Raw genomic sequence first — 21841 nt, forward strand, 5'->3', positions numbered from 1 at the left:
GCCATGATCTTATTGAATGGCGGAGTAGGCTTGAGGGGCCAGATGGCCTACTCCTGCTCCTAGCTCTTATGTTCTTATGTTAATGTCATGTGCAAGCAGTTAGTGGTTGTCTGTACAACTGAAAATTTGCCACCCTGGGAAAACCACTTTCCTGCTCCTCCTGCTTCCCTCTGCTCAAGACAATGAAGTCCCTGCCCCTGGCGTATAGGATCCCGGTAACCTCCCAAATGCAGCAATGAATGGCAAACTCCAGCCTGGAAGGACCCTGAGGCAATCCTGAGCGATTGAGTGGCACAGTAACCAGGGTGGCCACTGGCAGCACCATCCTCACCCTGTCCTCTGGCTGCAGCTCCAGTTGGAGATGGTAACATGTGACCACATTCTTGGTGAAATGTAGCTGTCTCAGACACTATTCTTGGCTGAGAGGTAGGAGAAATGTCCTTCTGTTACCCTAGGTAAGGATATCTGTTCAATCCTCTTGCACCATGTGATCTGTTGATCTGGAAACAGTACACTCAGGAAAATCTGTAATTTCTTTAAAACACCTGTGGAATCTGTCATTGTTTTTGAGAATGTTTGGAATAGGTGAAAGCTGTTGTTGGATAGGACTCCTGACCTACCCAGTGCGAATGAAAATCAGCATATTGTGCAGCTGGGCAGTTATGTTGTACCACATTTGTGTGGGTAGTGCTGTGGGTGCTTATGATCCTGCAAGACTTAACTAGTTGTATCAACTATTTGAAGAGAAATTTATCTTTTATATTTGTAGTATTATTTACATGTTAATTCATTTGTAATTTATGTTGATTCAGATTTGTGTTAAAGTAGAAATCACAAAAACTGAAGTCCTGTTGCTAATTTCTTAATTTGAGGACCGTTCAGTAAATTTGGTTATTTTGCGACACACTTCCTCATGGGGACCACAACATCCTCTGTGAACAGCCTCTCCTCTCTGCTGCCTCTGCTCCATCTCCCTGCCATGCTGCAGCCCAAGAGGGACTGAAACTAGAGCCTCGAGGACTTAGAACAAGTTTGTTGCTCTAAGAAGCCTTTAAGATGCACTCCAGTCTTCGCAGAGATCCAGCCCGACTTCTTTCTGACTCAAATTGTGTGAATTCCTCCGACAACACAGTACACAGTACTTCCATCAGCTCTGTAGTAGCAAAAGAAAGTCAAAAGCACCTCACCCCTGTAAGTTCTATAATGATCTCTTTAAATAGTAATCATGGTGGTGTGAGGGGCCCTCCTGTAGCTGAATACATGTCCAGACACGAGTGTTTAAGAGAGGGTGTTGAAAGAGGCTGCAAGGTCCAGAATGGCAGGTCAGACAATTGTTATTAGATTCTAGCTAATGTCATGATCTGCCAACCCTCCTGCTTCCAGTGCATACACAGGACACCTAGGCTTGGTAACGGACTCAAGTCACATTGGAAGTCAACAGCGGTAACACTGCCGCAATTTCTGGAAATCTGGGCTTTCATAGTGTTGCAATGAACTAAGCTACAGAGCTGGAGTTTGCAGCTGTGATGTCTATTAATAAAGCCTGGTCAAATATAGCATGGTTGAATTGAAGAGGAAATTTTCTTCTACATTGTTGAAACATAGTCTCACCCACTGCACTCTTGTGATACATATGAACATATAGCAATGTCAGACTGGGAAAGACCAACTGATCAACTTAACCTATACAGTCATGATGCTTTATGTATCACATATTGATATTTCATACCCACATCGAGCCTGGGAAAGGCAAAAAACAGAAGTAAACCCAAGTCAATATAGATGGAGAATATCTAAACATTTCCTTTCTTGTCTTTAATCAATCATAGTGCAGAAGACCACATTGACCCTATTTATATTGCAGAGTATTGATGATCTCTTCACCAACTGGAAACAGATCCAGCTCACTCTTGAAGGAATACAGCAAATGTGTATTCATCACAAGAACTGACAGGATGTTTCAATAGTCTATATTATCTGAGAAAAGAAGGAGCACTAACATTTAATCTCATTCTGTTCTTGCTTAACTTGTAAAAGTGACCTTTGGTACCTCCTAAACTATCCAATTAGTTTGTCCATGTAAACATACTCTGTCCCCTCATTTTGTTTTACAAACCTTGATCAAATCACCCCTAAGTCAATGCTTCTTTCAAGTATACCTCTTTAAAGTAGTCAAGGTAGTTTAAACTGGGAATTAATCTTAAGGCTCTCCTCTGTCCTTTTCTCAACACTCCCCAACATAAGAAGAGACCAAACCTGGACATAGGATTCTAACTGAGGGCGAACCAAAGTCTTGTGCAAAGACAAAATGTCCTTAGAATAGAACTAAATTTGCTTTAGATAGAGCTTCATGGCATTGGTCATGAACCCTTAGAGAATGATGCAGTTCTTTTACAACTGCCACTGGCTTTTGTTCTGTTCCTTGAATATTTTTCTATTTGCCACAGCAGACATTGTGTGGTGTCTCTGTGTGAGATTGCCAGTTACTGTCCAATTAAAAGAATTGGGTTAATTCTGTATAGGTATTTCACAGTTAACAGACAAAGAAACTGTCATCCTCCCAGTCTAAACCAGATGGAAACACAGGTCCAGAATGGAAAGGTTTTTGTCTAACCACATTGCACCACCCAGTCTCCCAGCAACACTGATCCCAAAACAAGAGTATTTTCAGATACTGGCAGCTGCTGAAGTGCATGGTTGAAAATTAACACGACGATAAGATGTTGTTAGCGTGTCTGTATTTAGGGAAAAGGCAATGGAGTGCTATGAATGAAATAAACAAAGAATTGGTAAACTATTAGAAATCACCGGGGAATGGATAGGGGGCCAGACTCTCAGCCTTTCATCTTTGACATGACAATTAGATCTCGTCCACATTGGATATTTAGACCACAAAATTCAGTTTTGTAGAGCCACTAGTTCCTGGGTGTTTAAAAAAAAGTGTTGGGGGTGGTATCCACTCTCAGCGACTCGCAGCATTGCCCAAGCTGCTCTCCATGGGTATCTTGTGTATGTGCCGGAAGAATACAGAGTGAGCACATCATGATCTGAGTGTAACACTGACTTGACACTCGACCTGCCATTTTGGACAATGCCGGTCATGTTAACAGCCTCTCTTAATCACAAGTGAGTATGCATTCAACTGCACAAGAAATCCAGCACTATTTAAAACACCACCTTTCAAATTTCAGATGAGGTGCTTTTCACTACTTTTTAGCTGCAGAAGACTTAGTGGAAAGACTGTGCAATGGGAGGAGTTAACAAGTTCTTTCAGTCAGAAGGCAATGATAGGGTGTAGATTTGAAAGGCCTTTGAGTGGTGTATCTGTACTCAGTATGATGGGTTATAGTTGCAGTTTCTCTTGGACTAAGCATGGCAGGAAGATGAAGCAGAGAGGAGAAGCTATTTACAGCGAGAGAAGAAGGGCACTCAGCAGGAGGCTGAGGCAGGAGACTATTTTGAGAATACTTCTCCTCGGTGCAAACTCAAGACCAATGTCTGTGGCATGGGAGGTGATCACTGAACCGCACCATCACCTACATCCAGACCTAGATGACACTGCCAGAGGTTGACAAGGTTACCGTAACCCTCAATTTCTATACCTCAGCATCCTTCCAGGTGGGGCGGGAGCCTGTAACACCACTAACGTATCTCAGTTCACCATCCTGCTCTGTCGCAGGGAGGTCAGTGATGCTTTGTATGTCAGAAGAGGAAGCTTTATTCTTTTCCCTCTAAGCAGAGAGGAATAGGAGGAGTGGATACATGGCTTTGTCAAGAAAGCAGGATTCCCAGTAGTGTAGGAAACCATTGAGTGCAAGCATGAAGCCTTGTGAGTGCCGCATCTCAGTGGGGTGATGTTATCATCGAATCTTATGGTGAAGGAGGCCATTTGGCCCAACGAGTCTGCACCATCCCACCCAGGCTCTATTCCCATGACCCCATGTATTTAACCTATCTAGTCCCCCTGACACTAAGGGGCAATTTAGCATGGCCAATCCACTTAACCAGCGCATCTTTGGACTGTGAGAGGAAACCGGAGCACCCGGAGGAAACACACACAGACACAGGGAGAACGTGCAAACTCCACACATACAGTGACCCGAGCCGGGAATCGAACCCGGGTCCCTGGTGCCGTGAGGCAGCAGTGCTAACCACCATGCCACCATGCCGCCCCTGCCACTTTAAGGGATTCCACTCCCTGAATATGCGATTCGTGTGTGTGCTCACCCAGACCATCACATTGTTGAATTACTGCTGCCCTAGCAGCAGTCATAATGCTTCCATCCTGCACCAGTCAGCCATCTACAAATAACCACATCCAATCCAACGATGACTGCTTGGTGACAATGGCAATCTGTTCTTCATGCAGCTGATGACTCCCTTCCATCACCAAACTACACATAAACCACACTTCTACACTGACAGCTATGCTGCAATGAGGAATACCATGGAGCACAGCATGGTGTCCTGAAACAACAGTTCAGTTACCTGGACTACATTGGGGGCGGGGGGGGAGGGGGTGCTCTAATACTCAGTACTCACCAGAGCATGTTTCCCAATCTATGATGGCCTTCTACAACCTGTGCATCATGAAGGCACCACCATTGCCATCATGACTTTTACAAGTGCCTGAGGAGGATGAAGAAGAAAAGGAAGAGGGGAAGTAGGAAGAGCAAAGGAATCAAAGACATCATTGCTCCAAACAGGCTATCCATCAGCAGCTCATCAGACTCCCCGCTCCCCAGGAAAAGATCCCCGTATTAACGTTGCTCCATACTTCCGCACCTTTCCAACTCTCTATTGTACAGCATTACAGCATCCTATTGACCAAAGTTCAGAAATAAAAGATACTAGTAAACAATCATTCCATACCAACTTTCTCCAACAACAATTCCAATAACACTTACAACACCCATCTATTTGCCCTTGTGCATTCCCTTCGTGCTTGCCTTGTGAGTGCCTTTGCCTCGCCTAGTGCTCCGAAGCACTTCCATCTCTGTGACTGCAGCATGGATGGTGGATGGCAGCTAACTTTCAATACATGGTCGTACAAGTGACTCTCAGGCAACTTGGGCCTTGATGGCCCAGTTTCAGATTCTGACACCTTGGACTAGGCGATAGCAGTCTGGGCTGCTCAGCTAAGAGACAACAGTAGGAGTGCTGGCAGACAGCACTGGTGAGAGCATGAATTCTGTCTTCCTGAGAGAGGATAACAGGTTCATGCAGCACGATACTACTGCCACTCCACTGGACAGTGCTTCAGCAATCCTAGTATTCCAGTAGAGCACAGATTTCCGGACTGTTATGCGATCTCTCAAGACCCATTGAGCATTGGTATCTGCCGCCATGATGGCAGCGACATGGCACCAGGCAGATCTTGCCCAACAATAGAGACATCATGACCTCAGTCAGAACTTCCACTGAAGCAATCAAATGTTGGGTGCAATAGGAGCTAGGATGATCAGACACTGCATCATAGTTGAGTCCACAAGTAAATGTAGTTGGCCAACTGATTCATGCCGGACAGAATGCTCTAAACTTGGCACAAAGCCCTGTGCCAAGTTGGAGTGGGAATCCTCCATTTTCCTTGACAATGACACAGGCTGTCTGCAATGAGCATTTCTGTGTGCGTGCTCATCAGCCTTTTCCTGTACACCACCTGATCAATGTCCTTATCAAAACCATGCAACTGAACTCGCCTGCAGCAAGTTGGCACTCACACTGCCCTTTCCATTCGTAGCCCATTCTTGGCCTCCTGCTTGAGTGCTTGGCCACTATTCTATAAGTTATGTGCAATGCTGATATCTGAACTGGTGGCTGTGAGTGTTAGCTCTTCTAAAGATGTATATGTGCTCTTCCCTTGGGCTTTCATCCTGACTTAACAGTGGTTTGCCAGGCAGTAGGTCTTGGATATCTGAAAACATAAATACACAAGGAGACAGCTGGGATGCCTGGAATGTAAGAGGTGCACAGTGACATCATGTGCAGCTTGTACTTCATACAAGATTGTGGAATGAAGGTGAAGTGGGATTTGGGAAATGCAGGAATATACCATCATCCTGGAGGGATTCAGCAATCCCGGTTACCTTGGAGTCAGTGATAGCCATGCTAATAATACCCAGCTCAATCTCCTCCAAGGGGCACAGAAGATGCAGCCGTGACTGGCCCTCATTAGGTCTATCTGTACCTGCAGTTATGTGCCATGTTTTCCTGAAAGAGAGAGGGTTGAGTGTCAGTGAGTGTGTTACAATGTGCTTAGATGAAGTGCCTGTCATAACTGAATAGCTGGAAGTGTGTAGAAACTTGAGATGTGGGCGTGAGGCTTGCAGCAGAAGTAAGTGTGTGAGGGTGAGATTTCACCTGAATGTTAGGCGTGAGTCCTAATTGCTCGAAACTGCTGATGGATGAGTGACGTAGGTGCAGTGTATTGAGCGGGGTGTGAGATTGGTGGTGTGATTTGTATGATCTGGCATTTAAAGATGCATTCACTAACCTTGAGTTCACCATACCCAGATCCTCATGGCATTGGCCTCCATGGCTATCTGCTGCACTGGCTTTGCAGTGTCTATCTGCAGAAAGATCCTCCATTCCACCTTCTGTACTAAGGCTCCATCGCTGCATCTGAGAACCTAGGAGCTCTCTCTCTCTCTCTCTCTCTCTGGCCTGCTGCACCATTGCGCACCATTCAGATATTTTTCTAGTGACTTCCAGCACACTCCCATTTAAGAGGTCCAAGCTGCTTTGTGAAGTGCAGGCTATTTTTTATTGTTTCCAGTCTTGCACAAACCTGGGCCTCCTGCTTGAGTGCTTGGCCACTCAGCTTGAAGTTTGTGTGCTACCTCCATCACTTCCATCAGTTCAGGGATAATAGCAAATTGCAATCCCATGCCCACCAGTGAGCCTTATCAAATTGTTTATCACTCCTTAGCAAGGGCAGAAAATGAGAGATACAAGATGTAGTTATTACTTTTCCTGGATTTTGGGAGCAACTTTGATGGACCGCGTCTGTTCCTGTTAGTCCTTATGTTCCTGTGCACCAGACTAGGAGTGGAACATATTAAAAACATAGAATATTTACAGCACGGAAGCAGACCATTTGGCCCTTTGTTGCTTTGCTGGCTGATAAACATCAATCCTGCCTCATCCCTATCCCAGCTCACAGTCCATCGTCCTGTAGGCTGCAGCACAGCAAGTTCTTATCCAACTTCTGATTAAATATGACGAGGGTTTTTGCTCCTTTCAAGCAGTGAGTTCCACATTCCCTACAATGTTCTGGAGGAAAGAAATTCTACTCAACTCTCCTCTAGTTCCTCTGCCAATCACTTTAAATCTATGCAACCTGGTTATTGGTCTCTTTGCTGACATAAGCAAATCCTTCCTATCTGCTCCATTAGGTACTTCATAATTTTATACACCTCAGCTTCCTCTGTTGCAAAGAAAACAACCCCAGCCCACCCAATCTTTCCTCATAGCCAAAATTCTCCATTCCTTGCAGCATCCTCATAAATCTCCTCTATATCGTCTCTAGTGAAATCACATCCTTCCAATAATGCAGCGACCAGAACTGTACACTATACTCTATCTGTGCCCTAACTAATATTTTATACAGTTCCAGCATAATCTCCCTGCTCTTATACTCTAGGTCTTGACCAGTAAAGTATCCTGCGTACTTTCTTAACCACCGTATCCACTAGTCCTACGACCTTCAGGATCTGTAGACATTCACTCCAAGGTCCCATTGTTCCTCTATAACTGTCAATATCCTACCTTTTCCTTTGCTTTGTTTGACCCCCCCAAATGCATTACCTCACATTTCTCCAAGTTTTTTTTATTAGTTTGTGGGACATGGGCGTCGCTGGCTGGTCAGCATTTATTGCCCATCCCTAGTTTCCCTTGAGAAGGTGGTAGTGAGTCTTCTTGAATTGCTGCAGTCCATGTGCTGTGGGCTGACCCACAATGCTGTTAGGGAGGGAATTCCAGGAATTTGACCAAGTGACTGTGAAGTCAGGACACTGAGTGGCTTGGAGGGAAACTTGCAGGTGGTGGTGTTCCCATGTACCTACTGCCCTTGTCCTTCTAGATGGAAGTGGTTGTGAGTTTGGAAGGTGCTGTCTAAGGATCTTTGGTGAATTGCTGCAGTGCATCTTGTAGATAGTACACACTGCTGCTACTGAGCATCGGTGGTGGAGGGAATGAATGTTTGTGGATGTGGTGCCAATCAAGCAGGCTGCTTCGTCCTGGATGGTGCCAAGCTTTTTGAGTGCTGCTGGAGCTGCACCCATCCAGGCAAGTGGAGAGTATTCCATCACACTCCCGACTTGTAGATGGTGGATAGGCTTTGGGGAGTCAGAAGGTAAGTTACTGGCTGCAGTATTCCTGGCCTTTGACCTGCTCTTGTAGCCATTGCATTTTTGTGGCAAGTCTAGTTGAGTATCTGGTCAATGGTAACCCCAAGGATGTTGACAGTGGGGGATTCAGTGATGTAACACCATTCAATGTCAAGGGGGCGGTGTTTAGAAGTTGAATTCTATTTGCCACTTTTCTGCCCACCTGACCATCTTTCTGCAGTCTACAGCTTTCTACCTTACCATAAACCACACAACCAATTTGTGTCGCATGCAAACTTCTTAATCATACCCTCTACATTTACACTAAACCATGGATAAATACCACAAACAGCAAGAGACCCAGTCCTGAGCCCTGGAAACAACCATCTAATGACATACGACCAAAAGCCATTATAATTTGCTTCCTGCCACTGAGCCAATGTTGGATCCAATTTGTAACTCTCCCTGGAACTCATGAGCTTTTAATTTTCTGATGAGTCAGCCATCAAGGTTAGGCTGACTGATTTGTAATTAATCTAGTTACCACTTTTTTAAACACAATACAATGTTACCAGCTCTCCAGTGCTCCAGCACCATGTCTTTAGCCAGAGAGAATTGGATGGTCAGAGCCTTTACTATTTCTTTACTTGTTTCTGTTAGTAAGGATACATTTTATCCTGACCTGTTGATTCATCCACTTTCTAGGATGCTAAATGTCTTAATATTTCCTCCTTCACAATGTTTATCCCATCCAATATTTTACACTTCTCTTTTTCCACAATGTCTGCCTTGTCCCTGTGTTTTGTGGAAACACGAACAAAGTATTCAGTAAGAACCATCACCTCTCACAAGTCATCTTTTCAGTCTCTAATTGGCCCTACTCTAGCTCTTTATGTATTTATATATATACCTTTGGGTTTTCCTTAATTTATCTTGCCAATATTTTTTCTCATGTCCTCTCCTTGTTTTATTAATTTCCTTTGTAATTTTGCCCCTTCATTTTCTATACTTCCCTTGGCTTTCTGAGGTATGAAGCTCTTGGCATCCAACATATGTTTCCTTCTTTTGTATTCTCCTTCTCTGGATGCTCTTCGACTACATTCAGGAGTCCTGCCCTTTTTCTTGGTGGGAACATAGTTCTGAATCCTCTTTATCTGCTCTGAGAATGTCCACTGCTCTGAAAGATTTATCATTGAATAGCTATTTACAATTCACTTTTGCCAAATCGCAACACAACTTGGTAAAATTTGCCTTTTCCAAATTTAAAAAGTTTACTTTTGGTCTATCAATATCCTTTTTAATAGCTACTCTAAATCTAACTGAGCGATGATCAATATCAATAAAATGATCTCCCACTGATACTCCTCCCACTATTGCTTTCCTGACCTTCCTCCTCTAGGATTACCCCCACTCCCCGACCACGACCCCCACCCATGTACAACTGGCCTTGGCTCTGATTATATTTCTCAGAGGAAGCATTAGAACTGAATACTGGTTATAGAGGGAGGTTAACTCAGGAGATTCCTGCAATACCTGCCTGGAACACCTTAACTGTCTGCAGTCACCCATTCCCTTGCTGCCTGCACACCCTCAAGCTGTAGAATGATCACCTTCAGAGACGTGCAATCCATACAGCAAAGGAAGCTTTAACCCCTACTTAACTTGTAACCTGAAGCATTTAATGGACCATTTAGTGTAGACGTTGTGAGTTCTTAGATTAAGAAAAGGCCTAGTCTGCTTGAAGCATGGTTCAGAATAGTGCTTGCTGTTTGGAAATTCTATCTTGTCAAATTGTACTAAACCTGACGTTGGCACTAATTTGAGAAGTCCCATTCTGCGATGCAAGCATGCGTACAATTCAGAAAGGAAAACTCATTGCCACGCAGTGACCATCTCCAAAAGGGAGAACCTTACCATTCCCCTTAACGTTCAATGGCATTACCATTATCAAATGCTCCATGCTCCACATCCTGAGGGTTGCCATTGATCAGAAACTGAACTGGACCAGCTCAGTAAATCTTGTGGCTACAGTAGCAGGTCAGAGGTGGGGAGTTCTGCGGCAAGTAACTCACCTCCTGACTCCCTGAGGCCTTTTTGCCATCTACTTGGCTCAAGTCACGAGCATAATGGAATATGGTTCACTTGCCTGGATGAGTGTAGCTCCAATACCATTCAAGAAGCTCAACATCATCCACCACCTTAAACATTCTCTTCTTCCCCCATGGGTGCACAGTGATGCTAGTGCGTACCATATGCAATATGCACTGCAGCAACATGCCAAGGCTGTCTCAACAACATCTTCCAAACCTGTGATCTCTACCACTTAGATGGAGAAGGAAAGCAGTCGCATAAGAACATCTTGAAAGTTCCCTTCCAAGACCATCCAGACCTAGAAGTGGATCACCTTTCCTTCATTGCCACTGAGTCAAAATCCTGGAACTCCCTTCCTAACAGCACTGAAAGTATATGTACACCACATGGACTTCAGTGATTCAATAATTTGGGCTCATCATCAAGGACAACTAGGAATAGCAACATATACTGTCCCTGCCTATGATGCTCCCATGAAGAAATAGAAGAAAATTCATTAAAATGGAGAATACGCTCTCAATGACATAATGTAATCTTTGCACTCGCGCACACACTCTATGCTCACACACATACTCCCCCACATAGCAAGTTTGAACATATGGGGAACAGGCTCTCTGAAACGTACAATTTGCATTATATAAATAATTCATTAAATTACTTACACCCCAGAGCTACAACTCTAACCCCCCACCCCCAGCAATGATCTCTACAAATACTATACCTGACCACACTGCAATCTTATTACCAAGCTGTAGATCTGATTTTTAACAGATTCAGAAATAGGATGTAACCAGATGGCTGACAACCAATGGCCCTAACATAATCTACAGCCACCACATGGGAAATCTGACAAAAATAAATACAAACATGCTTGACATTCACTTTGTGCTATTACATGTTTATCTTTAGGTTTTGTTCTACACTAAGAAACTAGCTTTTTACATTCACCAGCACATAATTTTCCTCTGTGTTAAAATGAATGTGGAGAATCACAGATTGGTAAGCACACAAGCAGAAAACCTCCATTACTGACTCCAGCACCTGACCCACAATAACCAGTTACGTACTAGACTGAATGGGGAAGAGTATTAGAATCCTACAGTGCAGAAGGAGGCCATTTGGCCCAGCAAATCTGCACCCACCACAATCCCTACCAAGCCCTATCCCCATAACCCCATGCATTTACCCTATCTAATCCTCCTGACACTAAGGAGCAATTTAGCATGGCCAATCCACCTAACCAGCATGTCTTTGGACTATGGGAGGAAACTGGAGCACCCAGAGGAAACCCACGCAGACACGGGGAGAATGTGCAAACTCCACACAGACAGTGACTTCAAGCCGGGAATCGAACCTGGCTGTGAGGCAGTAGTGCTAACCACTGTGCCACCATGTTGCCCGTTTATTACAGTGTAGGCGATCCCCATCCCCATCCAAAGTTTCATAGAAGTTTCATAGAAACCCTACAGTGCAGAAGGAGGCCATTCGGCCCATCGAGTCTGCACCGACCACAATCCCACCCAGGCCCTACCCCCACATATTTTACCCACTAATCCCTCTAACCTACGCATCCCAGGACTCTAAGGGGCAATTTTTTTAACCTGGCCAATCAACCTAACCCGCACATCTTTGGACTGTGGGAGGAAACCGGAGCACCCGGAGGAAACCCACGCAGACACGAGGAGAATGTGCAAACTCCACACAGTGACCCGAGCCGGGAATCGAACCCGGGACCTTGGAGCTGTGAAGCAGCAGTGCTAACCACTGTGCTACCATGCCGCCCTAGTGTGCAATTTCCAGTCAGATAATCAGGAGCAAGAACACTTAAAAGGGCACTGAGGCTCACTGTGGCACTTTGACTGTTCTCCCATCAATAGAGACCAGGGATGCAAACTTATCACCTCCCTGCTCCATGTAATTCATCTTTGTAGCAGGCTGTGTCTTATGTGCAGTGGTTTTTAATAATTATTCCAAAATCATAAGTTATTAGAAGAGTGAATTTTACTAGAGAATCTTCCAGTTGGAACAGGAACATGAACAGTTTCCAATATGTTCATAGTTTGGAGTGAGATCAAAGTTTCTATCCTATTTTTGACTTTTATGTTTGTTTTTTTCATTTAACAAAATGAGGCATGACAAATAAAACATCAAGCATTTCCAGGTCAGATACAAAACACTTTGGTGCAGAAGAAAGCTTCCACTAGACATAGATCACAGAATCATACAGTGCAGAAGGAGGCCATTCGGTCCATCGAGTCTGTACCAACCAGAATCCCACCCAGGCCCTATCCCCATAACCCCATACATTTACCCTACCTAGTCCCCCTGACGCTAAGGGACAATTTAGCATGGCCAATCCACCTAACCCACACATCTTTGGACTGTGGGAGGAAACCGGAGCACCCGGAGGAAACCCATGCAGACACGGGGAGAATGCGCAGACTCCGCACAGACAGTGACGCAAGCCGGGAATAAAACCCATGTCCCTGGTGCTGTGAGGCAGCAGTGCTAACCATTGTGCCAACCACTGTGCCACCATGCCACCCCTGAATGTCAGACAAAGTTTCAGAAGGGCTTTCCTGCTACACCAGGGCAATAGTTTCCATTTCCCATATCGGCAATCTGTGACTTCTCTGGAAAAGACTGGAAAAGACTGATTATGAAGCACAGGAAATAGATGACCTAAAGCTGAGGAGAATATTTGGGCAGCAGTTCCCATTGTGAAATCAAGTCCAGTGCAAATAATAGCAAAAGTAAGAATAATAAAGAGAGGCTGGATAGACTGGGACTTTTTTCTCTGGAGTGTAAGAGGCTTAGAGGTGATCTTATAGAAGACTATAATATAATGAGGGGCATAGATCAGCTCGATAGTCAACATCTTTTCCCAAAGGTAGGGGAGTCTAAAACTAGAGGGCATAGGGTTTAAGATGAGACAGGAGAGATACAAAAGGGTCCAGACGGCAATTTTTTCACTCAGAGAGTGGTGAGTGTCTGGAACAAGCTGCCAGTGGCAGTAGTAGAGGCAGGTACAATTTTGTCTTTTAAAAAGCATTTAGACAGTTACAGTAAGATGGATATAAAGGGATATGGGCCAAACGTGGGCAATTGGGACTGGCTTAGTGGTAAAACTGGGTGGCATGGACAAGTTGGGCCAAAGGACCTGTTTCCATACTGTAAACCTCTAAGAGAGAAGTTAAAACATGAGTAATTAACTGGAAAAAAGAATAACTATACCAAGAAAAAAGAAACTTTTCTCAGATTAAATGGAAGAGAAATTTAGCAAATAGAAGTGTATCAATGGAACATACTTAAACAGGAGATGGGCGGATGCAAATCAAGTACACTTTGATAAAGGAAAAGCAAATGTCTCGAAGACTGGGTTTTCATGGATGAATGGTGAAATTAGCTCAAATTAAATATTAAAAATAGGGCAACAAAATTAGCTCATTGGGCAAATTGTTCTTTTTTTAAATCAAGGGAAAATATAAAGAGTATAGGAAATCTGCGAAAGAGATACTAGAAGGAAAAACAAACACAGCAGTAAGCCTTTTAAAGTCACATTAGTAGTCACAGAACATCAAACCAAATACAGTAATAATAAATAGGGAGGCAAGCTTGCCTTGGGAGTTAGGGAATGGAAATATTCTGCCTCAGTTCCCACAGAGGAAGTAGATATTAGAATCGTAATGCCACCAGAGGTAGTGTAGGACAGTTATTAATCAAGAAATGGTTATAAAGAAGTTTCTCAAACTTAAAGCAGACAACTATCTGACAATCCTGGAGAAAGTAAGGAAAAAATGGCATGACCAAGATTCGTGCAGAAAAATGGAAAAAAAAGCTGAAAAGTTTGCTGCAAACGTATTATCAGCCTGAATAGGGAAGAGAAAATGAAGAAGAGGGAAACCAGAGATGTACCAGGAAAAGAGATATCATGTTCCAAAATATTTTGGAAAGAAAATCTGCGCCCAGGGACTGGAGTGTGATAAACATGACATTTGTTTTCAAAAATAGAGGCAGGGATAAGCAAGGAAATTATAGGTCAGTTAGTATCACTTCAGTTGCCAAATGGGGTGAAATTACAGAAACCTGAGCTACATCAGACATTGTGAATGCTTAAAAGGAAAGTCATGTTCAACCAACCTAATATGATTCTTCGGTGAAATAACAGTGAGGATAGATAAAGGACATTCAGTGGATATGTTCAAAAGGCATTTGGCAAACAAGCATATAAGAGGTTTTTGGCAAAGATACTTGCACTCAGAATTTAAAAGACATACATTTAACACAGATGGATAATTAAAGGGAAAGAAGTAGAGGGTGGGGGAATAGGAAATTTTCCAGAATGGGATCATATGAGTAGTCCTCAATAAGGGTCCCTGTTGGGACTGTCTTTATTTGCTATTTAACTTCATACGAACATACAAATTAGGAGGAGTAGGCCACTCAACCCCTGGAGACTGCTCCAGCATTTAATAAGATCATGGCTGATACAATTGTAACTTCAACTTCACATTGCCACCTTACCCCCATTCCTCTTACTTTTCCTACCTAATTTATATTTAAAATTATTGTCACATTTTTCCTGTTTGTTTCCCATTCTAAATTCCTATTTATGTAAGTGTTTACATAAACTTGTTACACTGTAGTTGCACTCTCCTGCCAGTGGTGGTACTGTAGTGCCTTAATTTTACATCTTCTAGCTCCTCAGCCTATACCGCAGAGAAATCCCTTTTCACCAATAAACTCATCAATTTTTTGCCTTCTCAACCTGACCACCTGAAGACTATACAGGGCTTTTACTCTCTGTGTGCTCCACAATGTGTATATATTAATAATTTGGATTTAGGAGTTGATGGTAAAATATTGCAATATGTTGCTGATACTGAATCGGTTATTACAGCCAAGACTGAAAATTGTTATCGACATGCAGGAGGGCAGACAGGAGGCAAATACAATTCAATGTAGGAACACGTGAAGTCCTATATTTTGGAAATGATAATAAAAGGAAATACATCCTACATTTTTTAATGGAGCTGAGCAGGAAACGAACCCTGTCATAGACGCAGGACGTTAGGTTAGCAGTGCAAGGAGATAAGGCCACAAAAAAGGCAAACAATTACCCCAGCTTTGGATCTAGTGCCATAGAAAACAACAGCAAGAATGTAAGTTTGAACTTCTAGAGGACCTTAATTAGGCTACCCGTATTTCTGGGAACCTCACTGTGGGGAGGATGCAATGGGAAATTTGCAGCGTACATTTCAGAGGTTACCTGGATGAGGGATTATACTTAGGAAAAGCAGTTTGTGGAGTTGCTATGTTTACATCAAATCTGAGAAAGTTAAGAGAATGGCTTAAAAGAGGATTTCAATATAATGAGGGCTTTTGGTAGAGATAAGTACTGAGAAAGATGGTTTAAAAAAGCACAGATTTTAAGAATCACAAGAAGCATTACTGCTAAAGTTAGAAAAAAAATGTCTTCACGCTAAAATAATAAGGACTGCAATATTATCCGCCAAAAGCCATTATTACCATCATAGTTCTTTGAAGAGATAACAAATAGGTTAGACCAAGGAGAGCCAATGGATGTTATCTATCTTGACTTCCAAAAGGCCTTTGACAAGGTGCCTCACGGGAGACTGCTGAGTAAAATAAGGGCCCATGGTATTCGAGGCAAGGTACTAACATGGATTGACGATTGGCTGTCAGACAGAAGGCAGAGAGTTGGGATAAAAGGTTCTTTCTCAGAATGGCAACCGGTGACAAGTGGTGTCCCGCAGGGTTCAGTGTTGGGGCCACAGCTGTTCTCTTTATATATTAACGATCTAGATGACGGGACTGGGAGCATTCTGGCCAAGTTTGCCGATGATACAAAGATAGGTGGAGGGGCAGGTAGTATTGAGGAGGTGGGGAGGCTGCAGAAAGATTTAGACAGTTTAGGAGAGTGGTCCAAGAAGTGGCTGATGAAATTCAACGTGGGCAAGTGCGAGGTCGTACACTTTGGAAAAAAGAATAGAGGCATGGACTATTTTCTAAACGGTGACAAAATTCATAATGCTAAAGTGCAAAGGGACTTGGGAGTCCTAGTCCAGGATTCTCTAAAGGTAAACTTGCAGGTTGAGTCCGTAATTAGGAAAGCAAATGTAATGTTGTCATTTATCTCAAGAGGCTTGGAATACAAAAGCAGGGATGTACTTCTGAGGCTTTATAAAGCACTGGTTAGGCCCCATTTGGAGTACTGTGAGCAATTTTGGGCCCCACACCTCAGGAAGGACATACTGGCACTGGAGCGGGTCCAGCGGAGATTCACACGGATGATCCCAGGAATGGTAGGCCTGACATACGATGAACGTCTGAGGATCGTGGGATTATATTCATTGGAGTTTAGGAGGTTGAGGGGAGATCTGATAGAAACTTACAAGATAATGAACGGCTTAGATAGGATGGACGTAGGGAAGTTGTTTCCATTAACAGGGGAGACTAGGACGCGGGGGCACAGCCTTAGAATAAAAGGGAGTCACTTTAGAACAGAGATGAGGAGAAATTTCTTCAGCCAGAGAGTGGTGGGTCTGTGGAATTCATTGCCACAGAGGGCTGTGGAGGCCGAGACGTTGAGCGTCTTCAAGACAGAAATTGATAAATTCTTGATTTCTCGAGGAATTAAGGGCTATGGGGAGAGAGCGGGTAAATGGAGTTGAAATCAACCATGATTGAATGGTGGAGTGGACTCGATGGGCCGAATGGCCTTACTTCCGCTCCTATGTCTTATGGTCTTATGGTCTTATATTTTCTTAAAGGAATTTGATAATTCCTTGGAAAGGCTGATATGAAGGAATATGGGAAGTGAATAGGAGAGTGAGGTTTCAAAGTATGGATAAGATATCCAGGGTCTGCTTTATGTCTAAATGCATTGTCCCTGCTCTGTGTGGTGTTGTAATTTAGTGAGGATTGTGCTAAATTACTGGCAGTCATATGCTTTGGGCTCCATGCCCACCTGAATCTGGATTGTTTATTCTGAGCTTATTTTGATACAGACCCAAAGTGAACAAAGGTGACTTTTATCTCGCCAATCTGCTCGGATTTGAGCAAAAGTCCCAGGGATGAAAGGACAGCGACTGAGCCACTGCATTATCCAATTCCACCAATTGTGCTGTAAGAGTCCGCAGGAAATTGTTTGATGCAGTGATGTAAATGCCTTGTAATGTCACATCACATACATGACATTGGGACTAATGTGACACGCTGCTCTCCGCCTCTTCCACCCCACCTCCCCCCACCCCGCCCAACCAAAAGACATTAAAAAATGACCTAACATTTGCTTTTCATGCAGATGGTGTTTTCTTGATGACAAAGAATCAATTGGCGGACAGGGGTCAAATAAAAATCGTTCACCAGCCATGCCCAGAAGTTGTTTCCAATCACCATCCTCGCATAGCATAATTCTCCTTAAAAAAATAACCCCCCACCTCTGCCTAATCTTGTGTTTGGAGTTCGGCATTGAGCCAGTCTGGCTCCGTTCCGTTATTAATGTGCAATTCGCTAACTTGCCCTGCATTGGTCCCCAGTCGATTATAAACTCATTCATGGATGAGAACACCATGAAAACACAGTGGTAAACAGCAAAGCAATCCGATTTCAACGCTCTTACTCGTTTCTGAATATGGGATTAATTCTAAGCATTGATTGGGACACCTATTTTCATTTCTGCATTTGACATGAGGCAATTCCCCCGATGTTTGTGTTCCTCACACTGGTGGAATTGTTTTTGCTATATTATGTATAATTCTAATTTACAAACAAGGATACCGGCAACATGTCAATTTAATGTCACTGTTTGGTGACGGTACATTGATGAAGGTCATTTGCTTTGATCTTGTCTCAGGACGGAGGGATTCACACCGGCTCAGCACAGGAGCTCTAAGGGTGTATTGGTGGGTAACCTGGATGACAGATCCCATTGGTCAGCTGGGAAATTTGCAAAGATGGGTGTTATTTGATTTTAAATCCACCGGATTCAAGGTCAATCTGCTTGACAATCTCCGTCCGCACTTTGCATCAAACCAGCGGGTTCATTCCCCACGTCAAGGAAAGGAGACGGTGCCCGGTGCCGGGCTGTCTGTGTTTCAGTGTTTATGTGTCGGTTTGTTGACTGTAAACATCGTTTCCTTTCCTTACTGCAGCGATTTCAGCAAAATCGGACGTGGTGCCAGGTCCCACCTGCTGGAGTCTGGGGGAATCACGCACTGTTCCTGAAACCCCCATCCCGTCTGTATATATATATATGTGTGTATATATATAATATATAATATATATACACACACACACATATCTCACATATTCTGGAGAGTACAGGAAAATAACATGACCTGTTTTTGCTGTAAATTAGAGGAATTGTCTCTTTCAAATAACGAAGGACATTCCAATGGGCACTTTGGATGCTGCTTCGACCAGGGCAAGGGGGAGAAGGGAGGACTCGGGAATGTATACAATCCAACATGGAGCATGCAAACCTACTGAGAATGATTTGAGATCTTGCACCATGTAGAAATGGTCTGTTTACTGCTACTTAGGGTTTAAAATGCAGAGTGCTGCCTTTCTACCTCCCCCCCCCCCCCCCGCGATAAATCCTCAATCCAGCACAACATTGCGATTTCATTAACATCTCGAGTACTCAGACATTGAGAGGAATTACATGCGGTGGCCCCCACACAATAACGGCGATAGTGCGAGTTAATAGCGACACAGATCTTGCCCCTAGATAAGTACATGGGCCTATCAGGAAACTGAAAGGGGTGATTTCAATCTCTGGGGCGCGGAGAGGTTTGAGAAAAGGAAGAAGCCCTAGTATTAATCTGTGTTTGGTTAGAATGTCCAATATCCCTGTCCATCTATCAGTCTTTAAATAATCTACAAATCAATAGCTATCATTTTCTGAGGGCAACGACAATAATGTATCACGGCATCTAGCCAGCAATATAGAAGAGGAAAACATTTTAAGACTCGACACGCATCGCAGGCGCTTTGCAGAATGTATAAACCTTAACAATTTGAAATGGAATATGCCATATTTTGCAGGATTAGAGGTATACATTTGCACTTAGAGATGTTTTGGTTGTATTGATGTAAGCTCTTTACAGTAACATTATTCCTGTTCCTCTTGCCGTTTCCAACCTCAGCCTTTTTTTAAAATCAAAGATCAAAACATACTCAGTGCCTGGAGTTACTGGCTCCCCCCCCGCCCCCCCCCCCCCCCTTCCCGGTAAGGCGACCCAAGGCTCTTTTTTTTAAGAATAAAACTGGGATCTGAGGTGAAAGCGGCGACTCTGGATTCCGCTGCAGTCTGCACCCGGGGTGTACGCCGGCGGAATATCAATGAGCCCCCAGTTTGAACGAACCCCTGCTGTGCGCTGCCTCGGTAGCTTTGATCAGAAGCACCACTTCTCTGAAATGAAGCTGGGTTCCGCTTACAGGCTCTATCCAATTCCCAGAAAACCCTCCAAGTGATCCACCAGTGTGACTGGCATTTCCGATTACTGATGTCGCTGTAAAGAATATGTTCTCAGGAAAGAACTCACAAACAGCCCCTCGGCCGTTTTGTGAAGAGGGGCTTTGCGCTCAGCTGAGCCGCAGCAATATCTGTCACCTCTATCCCCCCTCACCCCCCCCCCCCCAAACCCCCCTTCCCAGTATGTGCGGGGCGACCTCACATTTATTTCTATTTAGGCAGTTTTGCTACAACCACCAGCCGGTTCGCTAAATCCTTTTCAGGATCTCCAGTCGGAGATATTACCCTGTCTTCTTGAAATTCTGGCAATGAATACACATCTCAGGTACCCCGGGTCGAGCTTGCAACATTAATTCCTCCTCCTCCTCTCTACCTCTGAATTGACTGTGTTTTGCAATCAGGTTCCTCTCCACATTCATTCAATGGAGACATGCCCTTTTTGCATTCATTTCAAATGGATGTCTTTCTACAATTGTTCCTCAGTTTATTTGACTAATCAGTTCTTTATTTCCATGTGCATAGCTTTTGAATGGTGTGGAGATTGTTGGCATAGAATTTTTTTTTAAAAACGAAACAATGTAATTATTTCCTTACCCGTGCATATTTAGAGGAATAAGGGTCTTCAAAGAGAGCCCAAATGCGGCGTTGCCATTTCCTCCACCAGCCGGCTTTGGCTCCAGTTTCTGGGGAGCAGTCTCCCAGGGCCAGGCGCTTGGTATCCAGTTCATCCTCCGAGTCTGCGACCCCGTCCCCGGCGCCCCCTGCCTCCCCGTCGCCGCTGTTGATGTCGGGGGACTCGAAGCTGTCCAAAGCCTCCTCGGCGTCCCGGTGCTGCCGGTAGGTCATCCAGCAGCAAGGCTCCACATCCGTCTCATCGATGCCCCAGAAGGCGATCTCCTCCTCGTACAGGGGTCCGCACACATCGGCCGGGCAGTGCAGCTTGCCCGTGCGGTAGTAGTTGAGGATGTGGGCGAAGACCCCCGGGTGCCGGTCGAAGAAGAACTCGTCCGCCTTGGGGTCGTAGTCGAAGTTGGCAAAGGCGCCGGGTTCGGTGAGCCATGCCAGCCGGGTGCCGGGCAGGGTCTTCAGGGTGCTCCGGTACGTTTCGTGCCTAGTCCCTCCCACGTTGATCACGATGCGATCGTTGTCGTCGCCCTTGCCCATCTCCTCGATCAGACATGTCGCGGAGGGAGGGCGCTTTCCTGGGGTGCTGCCGCGGGAGGTGGCCACATGGACGGAGCTGATCATTCAGCACCACGGACAGCGGCCAGGCATCTGCCTCCCTCCCCCTGGCCCGCTTCTCCGCTCCCTGCAGCCCGGCAACCTGCCCGGCAACCTGCCCGGCAACCTGCCCAGCAACCAGCCCGGCAACCAGCCCAAGCAACCAGCCGAGCGACCTGCCCGGCAACCTGCCCAGCAACAGCGCGCACAGCCTTCACTGATGCAGCCCTCTCCGCCTTGCACCTACATTGTTATCATTCCTTCTTCTGTTGGAGCTGGAGGCCGGCGGTGCTGGAAAGAGGCAAAGCCGAGAGAAAGGAAAAGGCAGTAGCAGCAGCAGCGGCGGCGGCAGCAGCAGCGACTGGAAGGAGGAACTCTCTCTCTCTCTCCCCCCCCCCTCCTTCCCCTCCCCCCTCCCCGCCAGCCACACTGCGCAGCCGCGAATTCACCCCCCCTCCTCCCCACCCCAGTTCCTCAAAACACCATCCAGGGCCCCAGTGCCCCCAGCTGCCAGGCACTAACACACACACACACACCTCTTCATAACTAAAGAACCATAAAGCTACCCACACACAGAACCTTCACATTATTGCTACCTGCCACAGGGCCAAGCCAGGATGTTTCTGAGGCCACCGTTGTTCTTACTTCATTATAGGAGGGCAGCAAAATATGATGGGGAGTCTGGAGCGTTTTTTAAATT

The 21841-nt window shown here is 44.8% G+C and overlaps 1 protein-coding gene across 8 annotated transcripts in view; it reads right to left on the reverse strand.

Annotated features, from left to right (window-relative positions):
• kcnc1a (potassium voltage-gated channel, Shaw-related subfamily, member 1a) overlaps positions 1–21168 on the reverse strand; it is a 97068-nt gene extending 75900 nt beyond the window's left edge. For all 8 annotated transcript variants that reach the window (XM_078221250.1, XM_078221253.1, XM_078221249.1 and 5 more), the window contains exon 1: positions 20515–21168. In XM_078221250.1, the coding sequence (XP_078077376.1) occupies positions 20515–21168 (654 nt within the window). The remainder of the gene's footprint in view (positions 1–20514) is intronic.
• Positions 21169–21841: the final 673 nt, after the last annotated feature.

Source organism: Mustelus asterias, chromosome 9 (assembly GCF_964213995.1).
Source record: "Mustelus asterias chromosome 9, sMusAst1.hap1.1, whole genome shotgun sequence".
Taxonomy (NCBI): Eukaryota; Metazoa; Chordata; class Chondrichthyes; order Carcharhiniformes; family Triakidae; genus Mustelus; species Mustelus asterias.